This window comes from Pleurodeles waltl, chromosome 9, assembly GCF_031143425.1.
Source record: "Pleurodeles waltl isolate 20211129_DDA chromosome 9, aPleWal1.hap1.20221129, whole genome shotgun sequence".
NCBI classification, from domain to species: domain Eukaryota; kingdom Metazoa; phylum Chordata; class Amphibia; order Caudata; family Salamandridae; genus Pleurodeles; species Pleurodeles waltl.
In genome coordinates this window covers 456667002-456681738 of record NC_090448.1, presented here as the reverse complement: position 1 = coordinate 456681738, position 14737 = coordinate 456667002, and the positions used below count along the sequence as shown (strand labels likewise).

Genomic DNA, 14737 nt, shown 5'->3' with positions numbered 1-14737 from the left:
AACGTGGCTACCGGAAGGGGTCGCCCCTACCTCAGTCAGAGCAGGACTTGCAGGAACCGGGGCCGCACACCATCCCTCTCCGATACAGACGGTAAGCCCAGGGTGAATCGTGACATTTATTTCCTCCCACTCCATTTATCATGCCTCAGTGGGACCTCAATCTTGTCCTTACTTATTTAATGTGTACTCCCTTTGAGCCGATGCACAATTGTCCCTTGCAGCTCCTCACCTTCAAAACTGTCTTTCTTGTTGCCATCACCTCTGCTCGCAGGGTGAGTGAGATTCCAGCCCTTTTGTCTAAACCTCCATACTTGTCTGTGCACCCTGACCAAGTGGTGTTGCGCACTAAGGTTTCCTTTGTTCGAAAGGTGGTTACGCCTTTTCATGTAGGCCAGTCCTTCACCCTGCCTAATTTCTACGCACCCCACATCCTTCTCATGAGGAGGAGAGACTCCACCGTCTGGACCCAAAAAGAGCATTGGCGTTCTATCTTAATCGTACTAAAGATTTCCGGGTGGACGATCAACTCTTTGTCGGTATGTGGGTGCGAAAAAAGTGAAGGCGGTGCAAAAATGTACCATCTCTTGTTGGGTGCTCCTTTGCACCAAAATGTGCTACGCTTTGGCCAAGAAGCAACCCTCTGAAGGCTTGCGTGCTCATTCCACCAGAGCACCTGCTGCTTCCACTGCGTTAGCACGCAGAGTTCCTGTTCGGGATATCTGTCAGGCAGCTATTTGGGCGTCCCTGCACACGTTTGCTAAACACTACTGCCTGGACAGTCAGGTCCGTTGGGACGGCTACTTTGGTTGTTAGGTCCTGCAGGACTTCCTAGTATGATCTTGGTTCGCAGCCCTCCTCCGAGGATGGCATTGCTTGGGTATCTATTCTAAGATAAGGAATCTGCAACTATAAGTCTCTATCAGATGTACAAGTTACTTACCTTCGATAACGAAATATCTGGTAGATACATATTCTAGGTGTAGATTCCTTAATGCCCACCCATCCTCTTTGCTTGTGAATTGATTTCTAGGGAAAGGGATTCCCCCTTCAGGTCCTTAGCTCTGGCGCACCAATCTCGGTGTTCTTAGCAGCTCTGCGCTTTGGCGTGGAAAGTCATTAAAAGAAACTGACGTCACTGCGCAAAGGCGGCGTCTATGTACTACTCTCGACATCATCATGGCAACTATGGCGCTAACGACGCCTGTGGAATCGACCAATGCCATCTACCGACGCGCAAGAGTATTGCTCGAAGAAAAATCTCTGGGTCCAGTCTGACGCTGGGGGAGAATGTCTCTACCAGATATTTCATTACCGAAGGCAAGTAATTTGTACATCAAGCTATATATGGTGCAGTTAGTGCACTCGTATCAATTACAGTTTATTCCAGGCCTCATTTACTCAGTTACTTTGCTATTCTCTGTATTTTACTGAAGTTTTTTAAAAATAAAATTTAGAAGTAATTAGGTAAAATGTGTCTCATCCTAACACCAGAAAGTTTAAACCCTGCTTATAGTGATAATTTATCGGATCCACATGAGACTGCTTGTGGTGTTTCAGATCCGGCCACAATTCCTTGCCATGAGACTTTTGCTTGTCCATGCACCCAAAAGCCATCGGAGCGGAAAGTTGAATTATTTATTGCAAGTTCCTATAAGTACACTCCAAAATAGTCCCTCTCCCTTCCTTCAGGGTTGTTCTCTTACAGTGAGGGATCTCCCAAGGGATCCTCTGAAAAAAGCTCAGAAAACTTCATGGGAAGGACAAGTGCTCTTCCTCCATAGGAAAAAAGGTCTACTCCCAGGAAAGCTCAGACTCAGATGCGCGTTCTCCTTGCCATTTCCTAATCTCGTCAGAAAATATTCTGATTCTGAAAAAGATAAAAGCTGAAGGTCCAGTCATCCCTATTTTCAGCTTGATCAATTTCTGTTAGGGCCAAATATCTCCTATTTTTCACTATTTACGGGAAGATTACGGTGAATCCCTTGGTAATTCAGCTTATGCGCAAGGGATAAGCCTTACCTTTATATACTCCCCCTGACACATCCCTCAACACAGTGTCTTTCTCTGTGGAACAGAGTGGTTGAATGAAGATGTGTTAGAGCGTTAGAATTGTTCCCTTTAAAAAGAGGGGCACATGAGTTCAATCCGTTTACATCTTTGAACCAAAAAAAAGGATCAGTGCTTTTGGTTATTTCATTACTTATGGTTCAAAATTTATTCACTCCTTCATGTTGCCCCTCCGTTAAGTGCTACTGGCCCTCACTTTGTGGGATTGGATGGTGTCCCTTGATCATATATATGTTGATTGCATCTGCAATTCTCCCTGTTCACGGGGTCTACCTCTGATTCACAATGGGGTCACAGCACTGTCAATTTGCAGTACTGCCATTTGGTCTCTAGACTGCTGGTATTGTTTTTCCGAATGCTGGCTTTGGGAAGACTTCCCTCAGGAGAAAAGGAGACTTTAATAGTCCCATAGTTGGATGAAATCAGGGTCTCCTTGACTGGCCTTGGAAAATCTACAGTGCACCATGACCCCTGTGCATGGTCTGGGCTTCTCCATTACGACTTAGCTCTCCAAGATCCTCTGTACATTTACATTTGGGATATGATTCTGATGTTTGAGATTCACTTCCATTCCCAGTTCTTCAAATCCTCTATTGATGTGCTTGGACTTTTGTATCATGTTGGATTTTCACACTGGATTGTACATACAAACCCTTCAGTGATGCTCGAGATAATGAGCTTCAGCATTTCTGGAGTCTCTCAGATTGGTAGCAGCAATCTGATTCTGTTGTTCTGGACATTCAATGGTGAATGTGTCCCTCCAGTCTTACAGTAGGTCGTCCCTTCACTCTTCTGCAGTCACAGGTCACAGTTGTCAAAGAGGCTTCCTGTTAAACTTTGACCTCTGCACTTGAGTGTCAAAGTGGAGCACCTCAGAACAACTGCAACACAACAGTATTGTACATTTGTGGGTGGCTTGCTTTGCCCTTCAGTCTTTGCTTAGTTCCATCTCAAGAAGCACCATTGAAATCAATGGAGTGTACCCTCATGTCACTTTTAGTAATAGTGAGTTAGAGGTTTCAGAAACGATTCACAAAAATATGTAAGATAAAAAGTAATTTTCATATGAATACATACTTTTATGAATCTGACCTTCAGTGCTTACATTAATGCTATGTTTTCTAATGAGGAAGGGTTCCTCGATACTGTAATTCACTAGGTGATTTCGGGGTTTGAGCAGAAGAACGATTTTATTGATATTAAAGTATGTTATTGGAAGTTTGGACACCTTGGATGATGATTCACTGAGGTGGACGTAGACATTCCGCAAAGTATTACATTTCAAATTAAAGTGAAATACATGCATGTGAATTGGATAAAGTAATTGGTATAAGGATTTTCATTTTCTTGTTACATTTTGGATAACTTGGTTAGAAATTAGATTACTGGCAACTTCTCAATATTGGTACGTTTATTACACAAATTCAGAAAGAGTTGGGAATATGAAGGATTTTATTGATTATAATGTAGCTGATGGGGCCTGGAGTAGGGCACCCCAACTAGGAGCTCTGCTTCTACTCTTTCCCGTCAATGGATAGAGTGGGAAGGTGTTTTCATCAGTGAAGCATGCAATGTCGGAAGGAGAGAGATGAAGCTTGTATGACTAGATCCGACAGATTCCCAATAGTCGGTGTAGGAAAGTACCATCTTTCTTGGCATGTTACCCCCAATTTTACATGTATGTCAGTATGTTTTTGCCTGTCTCACTGGGATCCTGCTAGCCAGGACCCCAGTGCTCATAGTTTGTGGCCTGACTCTGTATACCTGTGTAGTGCCTAACTGTGTCACTGAGGCTAATCAGAACCTCAGTGCTCATGCTCTCTCTGCCTTTAAATTTGTCACTATAGGCTAGTGACTACATTTACCAATTTCAATTGGCATACTGGAACACCCTTATAATTCCCTAGTATATGGTACCTAGATACCCAGGGTATTGGTGTTCCAGGAGATCCACATGGGCTGCAGCATTTCTTTTGCCACCCATAGTGTGCTTAGGCAAACCTTTACACAGGTCTGCCATTGCAGCCTGAGTGAAATAACACACACGTTATTTAACAGCCATTATTACTGCACTTAAGTAACTTATAAGTCACCTATATTTCTAACCTTCACTTGCTGAAGGTTAGGTGCAAAGTTAATAAGTGTGAGGGCACCCTTGCAGTAGCAAATATGCCCCCACATAGTTCAGGGCCATTTCCCCGGACTTTGTGAGTGTGGGGACACCATTACACGTGTGCACTACATGTAGGCCAATACATATATGTAGCTTCACAATGGTAACTCCGAATATGTCTAAGATCAGGGAATTGTCCCCCCATTCCAAATCTGGTATTGGGGAGCCAATTCCATGCATCCTGGGTGCTCCACTATGGACCCCCAGTACTGCCAAACCAGCTCTCTGGGGTTTTCTCTGCAGCTACAGTTGCTCCCACCCCACAGACAGGGTTCTGCCCTCTTGGGGTCTGGGCAGCCGAAGTCCCAGAAAACCAGAACAAAGCATTTCCTCAGAGCAGGGTGTTACACCCCCTATCTTTGGAAATAGGTGTTACAGGCTGGGGAGGGGTAGCCTCTCCCAGCCCCAGGAAATGCTTTGAAGGGCACAGATGGTGCCCTCCTTGCATAAGCCAGTCTACACCGGTTTAGGGAACCCCCAGTCCTTGCTCTGGTGCGAAACTGGAGAAAGGAAAGGGGAGTGACCACTCCCCTGTCCATCACCACCCCAGGTGTGGTGCCCAGAGCTCCTCCAGTGTGTCTCAGACCTCTGCCATCTTGTTTCGAGAGGTGTGGGCACTCTGGAGGCCTTTGAGTGGCCAGTGCCAGCAGGTGACGTCAGAGACCCCTCCTGATAGGTGCATACCTGACTAGGTGGCCAACCTCCTCCGAGGGCTATTTAGGGTCTCTCCAGTGGGCTTTTCCCCAGATTACGACGTGCAAGAATTCATCAGGATTCCTCTTCACTTCTCTCTTTGACTTTTGCCAAGGATCAACTGCTGACTGCTCCAGGACGCCTGCAAAGCTGCAACAAAGTAGCCAGAAGACTACCAGTGACATTGTAGCATCTAATCCTGCCAGCTTTCTCGACTGTTTCCTGGTGGTGCATGCTCTGGGGGCTGTGTGCCTGCACCCTACACTGGAAGCCACGAAGAAATCTCCCGTGGGTCGATGGAATCTTCCCCCTGCTCCAGCAGGCACCAAACTTCAGCGTCACCGGTGCTCTGGGTCCCGTCTCATCCTGACGAGCGTGGCCCCTGGAACACAGGTGGTGGACCCAAGTGACCCAGACTATCCAGTGGTCCAACTGTCCAAATTTAGAGGAGGTAAGTCCTTGCCTCTCCTCCCCGGACAGTAATCCTGTGCACTGCATGATCTGCAGATACAAGGGCTTCTGTGCACATTTCCAAGAAATCCTGCATGCACAGCCGAGCCTAGGTCCCCAGCACTCCGTCCTGCGATGCTCAGCTCCCTGAGTTGATCTCCGGTGTTGTGGGACCTCTCTTTGCAGTGTTGAGACGACCGCCGTGTTTAGACTTCTTGAACCTGTGTTCAAGGACTTCTGTGGGTGCTTACCTCCTGTCCGACGGCTCTCCACGTTGCTGAGGGCCCCCTCTGTCTCCTCTCCCAAGTGGCGACATCCTGGTCCTTCCTCAGCCTGGGCAGCACCCTTTTTCTCCAGCCGCGACTCTTGCAGCTAGCAATGATTGTTTGCAGTATTTTGCCAAGGAAACAACTCTGCACCCTCCAGCACGCGGTGGGACATCTTCTGCACGAAGAATAACTTCCTACCTCCTTTCGTTGTTGCAAAACCTGCAGCTTCTTCCAACTGGAGGCAGCCACATTGCACCTTCATCCGGGGTTTAGTGGACTCCTGCCCCCCTGGACACTTTAGCGACTCTTGGACTTGGTCCCCTTCCTTTGCAGGTCATCAGGTCCAGGAATCCTTCTTCAGTGCTTTTCAGTCTGTTGTGGTCCTTGCAAAATCCTTTATCACAACTTTAGTGTGTTTCTGGGGAAATAGTAGTACTTAACTCCTACTTTCCAGGGTCTTGGGGTGGGGTCTCCTATACACCCTTAGTGTTTTGTTACACTCTCAGCGACCTTCTACACCCTACACTAGCCTATGGGTCCATTTGTGGTTTGCATTCCACTTTCTTCGTATATGGTTTGTGTTGCCCCTAGGCGTATTGCATCCTATTGTGTTCTTCAGCTTTTGCACTACTTTCTGACTGTTTTACTTACCTGATTTGGTTAGTTGTGTATATATTGTGTATGTTACTTACCTCCTAAGGGAGTATATCCTCTGAGATATGTTTGGCACATTGTCACTAAAATGAAGTACCTTTATTTTTAGTAACTATAAGTATGGTCTTTCTTATGATATAGTACCTATATGATGTAAGTGGTATTGCATAAGCTTTGCATGTCTCCTAGTTCAGCCTTGGCTGCTCTGCTGTAGCTACCTCTATCAGCCTAAGCTGCTAGAACACTACTACACTCTCCTAATAAGGGATAACTGGACCTGGCACAACGTGTAAGTACCATTGGTACCCACTACAAGCCAGGCCAGCCTCCTACACTCGGTCATGCAGGTGAAAGAATTCTACGTTTAAGGAAAAAATTACATGTTTTCTGATTATTTACAACAGAGGCTGGAGTTTAGCTAGTATCCATCCTAGCTTTGCTTCTGAGGGATCTGTTATAAAATAGCAGGTTGACAAACTGGATCCAGTGTGTTGTGACAGGCACAGTAATATAGAGATTATATTTTATCTGTGTCTCTTATTCCTGCCCATAGAATGCCACTGTTAAGCACTCAGGGGCTTGGTTCCTCTAGGGACCTGTACTTTTGGCTTGAGTCACCAGGCAAGGTACAAGAGCTAGAGGAGAATCAGTCATATGCTCCCCCGCACCTCATATACTGCAATATATTGTATTGCTTACAAATCTGCTTTATGCAGGGTTCCAGGGATAGCTTGAGCTATAGCCAGTGGTCAGTTAGAATGCATTCGCTCATTATTTGCCTCTAGTTGTTTGTTATCCTCTTTATATAGCCTTCAGTATCATTCTACAGACATGCATCATGCTGGCTTTAGGCTTTAAAGAATGAAATCCACACCCATGCACTCATACAGTGGCTTATTCATTCATCATCCTATCATTCTCACACTTCCACACATGAACAAAATCCTGCCAGTGAAGCAACACTCACTTGGAAAATAGCCAGACTTTCTGGCTTAGCCAAAGTTTGTTGGTGTGGATCAGATAAAACTTAGATACATTTAGAAGAAATTAGTAGTTAGAACTCCAGACAAATCAAGTTCTCCTCTCACTTCCAGCTTCACCTAGTGCTTGTTCTGTATTGTTCTTCTGGAGTGTCTCTCAATATTGTCTTGGAGTCTTTTAGCTGTTGTCTTTTTTTCTCCTGACAGTTGAAACAATATCAACATAAAGAGTCTTCGTACATTTTTGAAGAGTTTTCGTCTATTGGTTATATATTGCTTGAGAGTCCTCTGAGAATGTCTCATGTGGCCATGGTGGGCAGGTCGGCTGGGTTTAAATGGCTCATTCTAGTTTCCTTTTCCCTGCTTTGTATAATATTTAAACACTTAATGGCTAGACTCTTCTCCGTTGTATTATAAACAGAAACTAATCTAAGTGTGAATCTTTGAACTCCACTGATCCCTTTCCACATATAGTAGGTGAATACAAAGAGGAAGGATGTTGTATTTTGCATCTAACAACTGCAATATTGCCTACCCACTGCTTGTTCCATCAGTGACTGCCTTGTCTGTTATATGTTCAATTTATGAGTCGGCTGCCGTTAGCCGTTTAGTTGCGTAACCAAGTAGACACTTCTTGATTGGCTCATAGCTGCCATTCAGAATTGCTGAAACAACCTGTAATAGAACAGCTTTCAGTGATCAGATATTTCTGTCATTAACAAAAAAACACGACTTGGACATCACAAAACTTTTCTACTGCTTGGAAAGGCTCAAGCCATCAAAATACAAGCAGTTTTCCTGTTATATGTGTTTCACCAGCAAAGAGGAAAGACTTTTTTTAGTCTTGGATTCACTTTGTGGGCCTACGGAATTAAAAGTGGTCCCCATTACGGTTTTCATCCACCCCTATTAGTGTTACGTGTAACAAGATGGTGCGTCCAGGCAAGCACTCCCTCGTGTCTAGAAATAATGAAGGTGGCCTTTATTTAATGTGTAAACCAACCCACCAACAACCTACCTATTGTATCACCAGCTGGTGGTTTCACATCCTGCAACCTGGAGGAGGATGCTCCTTCCTTGTGCCTTGTTATAGCATTGGCTAAGCTGCGAGAGCACTACCATCGCTCCCATTATCCCAAGTGTCTCTATCGCTTTCTGCCTGCTTACTGGTGTAGGACTTTACCCTTGTGATCAAAAGCCTGGTTTGCCTATTCCCTCTGTACATGCTTACATGAGCTTCTGAGCTTTTTGTTTGCGGGGGAGATACATTATTAGTGGGTAAGTCATGCCCGACCCCAACTTCCAGAATCCCAGGGAAAGCCAGCATCTGATCAATCATTCATTTAAACGTATAGAAACACATCCCTTTAATGAACTATCAAGACTTGCACCAAGAGACTGTCGGTATGTGGCATGTTTTGAATGTTCTTAAACAATTGATGTATTCCTATAGGTGGCTGATTTATATGAAGAGTTGAAGAAGAGAATTCGAGCGTTCAACATGTTTGTTGATTCTCAGAAGCGACCACCCATGGATCGAGAGTACAGCTCCAAACAGAGATTCATTTTGCAAGTAAGAAAATTATATATGAGAGGCTTTTTTGTTGTTATTTAGGTCTAATCAGCTTTGGAACAGAGTTGAAACCGGCTGGTGTCTGGTTGTGGCAGCTATTCTAGAACTGGATTGATTTTTTTTTTTAGCAAGCCCCACCAAATTGTCCTGTGTACTATACTAAAGTAATGTGCAGACATCGCAATATTGGCAGCAGTACTGCATACATTCTATATGTTCCCCAACTTACACAGCAGCAACTTGGAGCAAATTTAGAAGCTCTTCCTCTTTTTTGGTGAGGCTGGCTGCAAAAGATTCAATCTTTCTTTAGTTTTTAGGTAGACCGTGCAAACGCTTTAACCTATTGTAAGTATTGTTGACTTTTAACCACGCCCATCTTACACACATAACTTTCATTCGTTCCTGGGCTTGCCTTTCAAAAATCAATTGATGTCATTGGTAAATGCTTTACGTGCGTCCCACCTTGAGGCTGTTTTTGTCACACCTTGCTGGCTGCCGCTGTTACATGGATTATTGCACGATTGTCGAACTACTTCAGTGTGGGCAATTTTTTTTTTTTTTTTTTTACTCTCCCCTTTGTGCTGCATGACAGCCATGGCGCTCCCAGTGTGAACAGACACAACAGTGTGAACTCTATTGGCGGTATTGGAGAGCTGGTCACATTGTTCCCAGCTACCTAATCAGACATTTTTTGTGGCTCTCCCTTTAAAACACTTGGTAAATGCTTTACGCTAAACAGAAATTCACTGCACTCTGGAAACTCGCCCATAATGCTTTGCAGTGCATTACTTTTACAAAACATGTTTGCTCATAACTCAGCATGTGGTTGTCCTAGAACAATGGGACAATCTACAAAATATTCAGTATGAAGTGATCTTTCTGACTACTTCATCTCTGGGTCCCCACACTAGGTTAGTGGGGACCCCAAAATATTAACCTCTCCCACCATTCAGTGTCGTTTAAGCTTTCTCGTGGCCACACCCCTCGTTTTACAGCTGGGAGAAGTTTTGTTTTAAAGGCCTTGTTTGGAATGCAATTGTAGTAGGCCTGCTAGCCGTTAAAACGTCCTCTAGGGGCTAAATACATGGTTACACTGCATAACTTTCTCCTGTGTTTTTATGGGTTTATGCCTTCTAAGGGCAAACAATATGGTTACATGACCATGTTTCTTCAAATGATATTTTTGTTATGGTGCCCTTTAGGGGCTGTTTGAGCATTACAGTTTAATGCCAAAAGTTGATTTCTGATAAAGGTTTATATGATAATTGTATATGTTGTAATAATCTCTCCTTATTACAATTATGCCCATGATTCAGGCCAACTTAACATCCTTACTACACTATGACTGTTTGAACACTATTGATAGGGTTTGGTGACCCTTCTACTTTATTTCTCCTCTGTGGCTGTCTTGTGTCTTTGGGGAATTGTATTAGCCAGCCTGCAACTCTGATGGTGGGGTGGTGGAAGTGGTATTCTATTAGAATTAGCATAGCATATTTAAATTAGAATGCTAAATGGCAACATTTTCATGTTTTGGTTTTGATAGAGGAAAAAGGTAAATGGAAATTGTAGGAAAATGCCACTTTTGGCATGGTTACCCCCTAACGTTTTGCCTTTTATTGATGCCAGTTATCATTGAAAGTATCCTGGGACCCTGCTAACCAGGCCCCAGCACCCATGTTCTTTCCCTAAAACGGTACCTTTGTCTCCACAATTGGCAGAGCCCTAGCACACAGATAAGTCTGTTGTAAATGGTACCCCTGGTAGCAAGGGCCCTGTGGCGAGGAAAGGTCTCTAAGGGCTGCAGCATGTATTATGCCACCCTGGGGACCCCTCACTCAGCACATGCATACTGCCTCACAGCTTGTGTGTGCTGGTGGGGAGAAAAAGACTAAGTCGACATGGCACTCCCCTCAGAATGCCATGCCTACAACCCACTGACTGTGGCATAGGTAAGTCACCCCTCTAGCAACCCTTACAGCCCTAAGGCAGGGTGCACTATACCACAAACGAGGTCATAGCTGCATGAGCATTATGCCCCTAGTGTCTAAGCCAATTCTTAGACATTTTAAGTGCAGTGTAGCCATGAAGAGTAAATGGTCTTCGAGTTTGTCACACATGAACTCCACAGTTCCATAATGGCTACACTGAATACTGGGAAGTTTGGTATCAAACTTCTCAGCACAATTAATCCACACCGATGCCAGTGTGGAGTTTATTGAGAAATGCACACAGAGGGCATCTTAGAGATGCCCCCTGTATACCAGCCCAACTACTAGTGCTAGGCTGACCAGTTTCTGCCAGCCTGCCCCATCCAGACGGGATTCTGGCCCCAGGGGGAGAGTGCCTTTGTGCACTCTGTGACTAGGAACAAAGCCTGTACTGGGTGGAGGTGCTTCACACCTCCCCCTCCAGGAACTGTAACACCTGGTGGTGAGCCTCAAAGGCTCAAGCCTGGTGCTACAGCGCCCCCCCGAGCACTCCAGCTAGTGGAGATGCCCGCCCCCGGACACAGCCCCCACTTTTGGCGGCAATTCCAGAGGAGATAATAAGTAAAACAAGGAGGAGTCACCCTCCAGCCAGGACAGCCCCTAAGGTGTCCTGAGCTGAGATTACCCCTTCCTTAGAAAATCCTCCATCTTGCCTTGGAGGATTTCCCCCAATAGGATTAGGGATGTGCCCCCCTCCCCACAGGGAGGAGGCACAAGGAGGGTGTAGCCACCCTCAAGGACAGTAGCCAATGGCTACTGCCCTCCGGCCCTAAAAACACCCGTAAATTGAGTATTTAGGGGCGACCCTGAACCCAGGAAAACAGATTTCCTGATGATCTACAAAAAAGAAGGACTGCTGACCTGAAAGCTCCGCAGAGAAGACGGAGACGACAACGGACTTGGCCCCAGTCCTACCGGCCTGTCTCCAGACTCAAAGAACCTGCAACAGCGACGCATCCAGCAGGACCAGCGACATTCATTCAAAGTTCTATATTTACCTATGCCAAGTACTTTACAATTTATGTACGTACTTGAATTCTGAGTCTTGTGGTTCTAAAATAAATTGAGAAAATAAAAAATTTCTATATAAAAACCTATTGGCCTGGAGCTAAGTCTTTGAGTGTGTGTCCTAATTTATTGCCTGTGTGTGTGTACAACAAATGCTTAACACTAACCTCTGATAAGTCTACTGCTCGACCACACTACCACAAAAATAGCGCATTAGTATTATCTATTATTGCCACTATCCTCCTCTAAGAGGAACCCTTGGACTCTGTGCACACTACCTCTCACTTTGAGATAGTATATACAGAGCCACCTTCCTACGGAAATGCTTTAGTTCAGTGGTTCCCAACCTTCTGACTTCTGTGGACCCCCACTTTATCATTACTGGAATCCGGAGACCCCCACTGAATCATTATTGGAAGCAGGGGACCCCCCACTAAGTCATTATTGAAAGCTTGGGACCTAATCTGTTAATATTATTTCATTTTCTGAGCAATCACCGACCCCCTGAGGAGGCTTTGCGGACCCCAGGTTGGGAACCACTGCTTTATTTATATGCAGGGCTACTGGAATTATATGGCAGGAAAAGACTTCATTATGAGGCAAGGTTGACCAGTTTGTGTGGCAAGAGAAGTCTATTTATGAATTTACAATGCCAGTAACTGTAACTGTAGGAAAGTACCCTCTTTTTGGCATGTTACCCCCAATTTCTGCCTGATGTCAGTGTGTTTCGACTGTGTCACTGGGATCCTGCTAGCCAGGACCCCAGTGCTTGTGGTTTTTGGCCTGCTTGTCAGTATGTTTCACTGACACATTGACACTGACTGTGTCACTGGAGTCCTGCTAACAAGGACCCCAGTGCTTATGCTCTCTCTCCTCACAAAGTGATCACTAAATACTGGTACCCCAGTATTTCACCCCAAATTGGCATACTGGTCCCCCCTTATAAGTCCCTACTATATGGTACCTAGTTACCCAGAGCATTGGGGTTCCAGGGGATCCCTAGGGGCTGCAGCATTACTTTAGTCACCCATAGGGAGCCCATGCAAACGCTTTTGCAGGACAGCCATTGCAGCCTCTGTGAAATGGTGCATGCACCCTTTCACAGCCATTTTCTCTGCACCAGGTCACTTATAAGTCACCTATATGTGAGACCTTCTAAACCTGAAGGCTGGGTGCAAAGTACCTGTGTGTGAGCATACCCCTGAACTAGCAGAGGTGCCCCACGTCATCCAGGACCACTTTCCCAGACTTCGTGAGTGTGGGGACACCATTTTACACGTGCACTCGACATGGGTCAATACCTATGTCCAGCTTCATAATGGTAACCCCGAATATGGCCATGCAATGTGGCTAACACATGTGTCTAACAACTGGGAACTGTACCCCAATACTGATTCTAATATTGGTTGCACAATCCCATTCATTCTGGGGGCTCCACAGTGGACCCCCAGTACTGCCATACCAACCTTCTGAGGTTTTCCAGGAACCCCCAGCTGCTGCCACCTTACTGACAGGCTTCTGCCCTCCTTTTGCTTGAGCAGCTCAAGCCCAGGAAGGCAGAAAAAAATATTTCCTGTGGGAGAGCGGTGTTACACCCTCTCCCTTTGGAAATAGGTGTTACAGGCATGGGAGGGGTAGCCTCCTAGAGCCTCTGGAAATGCTCTGAAGGGCACAGATGGTGCCCTTCTTGCATAATCCAATCTACACCGGTTCAGGGACCCCCAGTCCCTGCTCTGGCGTAAAACTGGACAAAGGAAAGGGGAGTGACCACTCCGCTATCCATCACCACCCCAGGGGTGGTGCCCAGAGCTCCTCCAGAGTGTCCCTGGGTTTTGCCATCTTGGATTCAAAGGTGGTGTGGCACTCTGGGAGCAGCTGAGTGGCCAGTACCAGCAGATGACGTCAGAGCCCTCCCCTGATAGGTGCTTACCTGGTTAGGTGACCAGCTCCCCTTTTAGGGCTATTTAGGGTCTCTCCTCTGGGTGTTTCTTCAGATTTGGATTGCAAGACTCCAGCAGGAATCCTCTGCATCCTTTGCTTCATCTTCTACCGACGGAACAGCACCTGAACCCTTCAGGAACTCTACAAACTGCACAAAGAAGCCAAGACGACTTCTGCAACATTGTATCTTCAGCTACTGCCACCAACTTTAACTGTTTCCAGGTCATGCATCTTCTGAAGACTGCCTGTGTTCAGCTTGCACCAGAAGAACCAAAAAATTCTCCTGTGGAGTGATGGAGTCACTTCCCTGCTCCAGCAGGCACCTCTCTGCAGCGACAACCAGTGGCGTGGGTCCCCTCTCCAGATGACGAGCGTGGATCCAGCAACATGGGTGGTGGACTAAAGTGACCCCGACAGTCCCAAGGTCCAGCTGTCCAACTTTGGTTAAGGTAAGAGCTTGCCTCCCCACATATGACAGTACCGCCATGCACCGCGTCACTTGCAGTTGAAAAGGCTTGTGTGCGACCTTCCAAGAATTTCTTCGTGCACAGCACAGCTCAGGCCCCCAGCACTTCATCCTGCTACGCACAGCTTCCTGATTAGTTCTCCAGCGGCGTGGGATCCCTCTCTGTCGTGCTGCATGAGCCTCCATTTCCACCTTCTTTGTCCCTGTGCTGTGGGACTCTTGTGCGTGCTGCGTGGTCTTCTGAGGGCTCTCCGAGTTACTGAGAGTCTACTCTGTTTCCCCCTCCTCGGTGGAGGCCACAAGGCCCCTCCCGGTCCCGGGCAGTGCCATTTTCCGCTAACCTCGAGCTTTGCCTGTGCCAGGGCTTGTTGGTGGAATCCAGTTACGCAAACCAGTCTGTAATCATCCATCCGGCGTGGGACATCTTCTGCACCAAGCAGGAACCCGCATCTGTCTTCTTGGGTGCATAACT

At 46.1% G+C, this 14737-nt stretch overlaps 1 protein-coding gene across 1 annotated transcript in view; it reads left to right on the top strand.

Moving 5' to 3' along the window:
* Positions 1-14737, top strand: part of TDRD9 (tudor domain containing 9) — a 2107755-nt gene that overhangs the window by 1270931 nt on the left and 822087 nt on the right. Inside the window, exon 21 of the mRNA XM_069207577.1 lies at positions 8740-8859. Coding sequence (XP_069063678.1) covers positions 8740-8859 — 120 coding nt within the window. The remainder of the gene's footprint in view (positions 1-8739; positions 8860-14737) is intronic.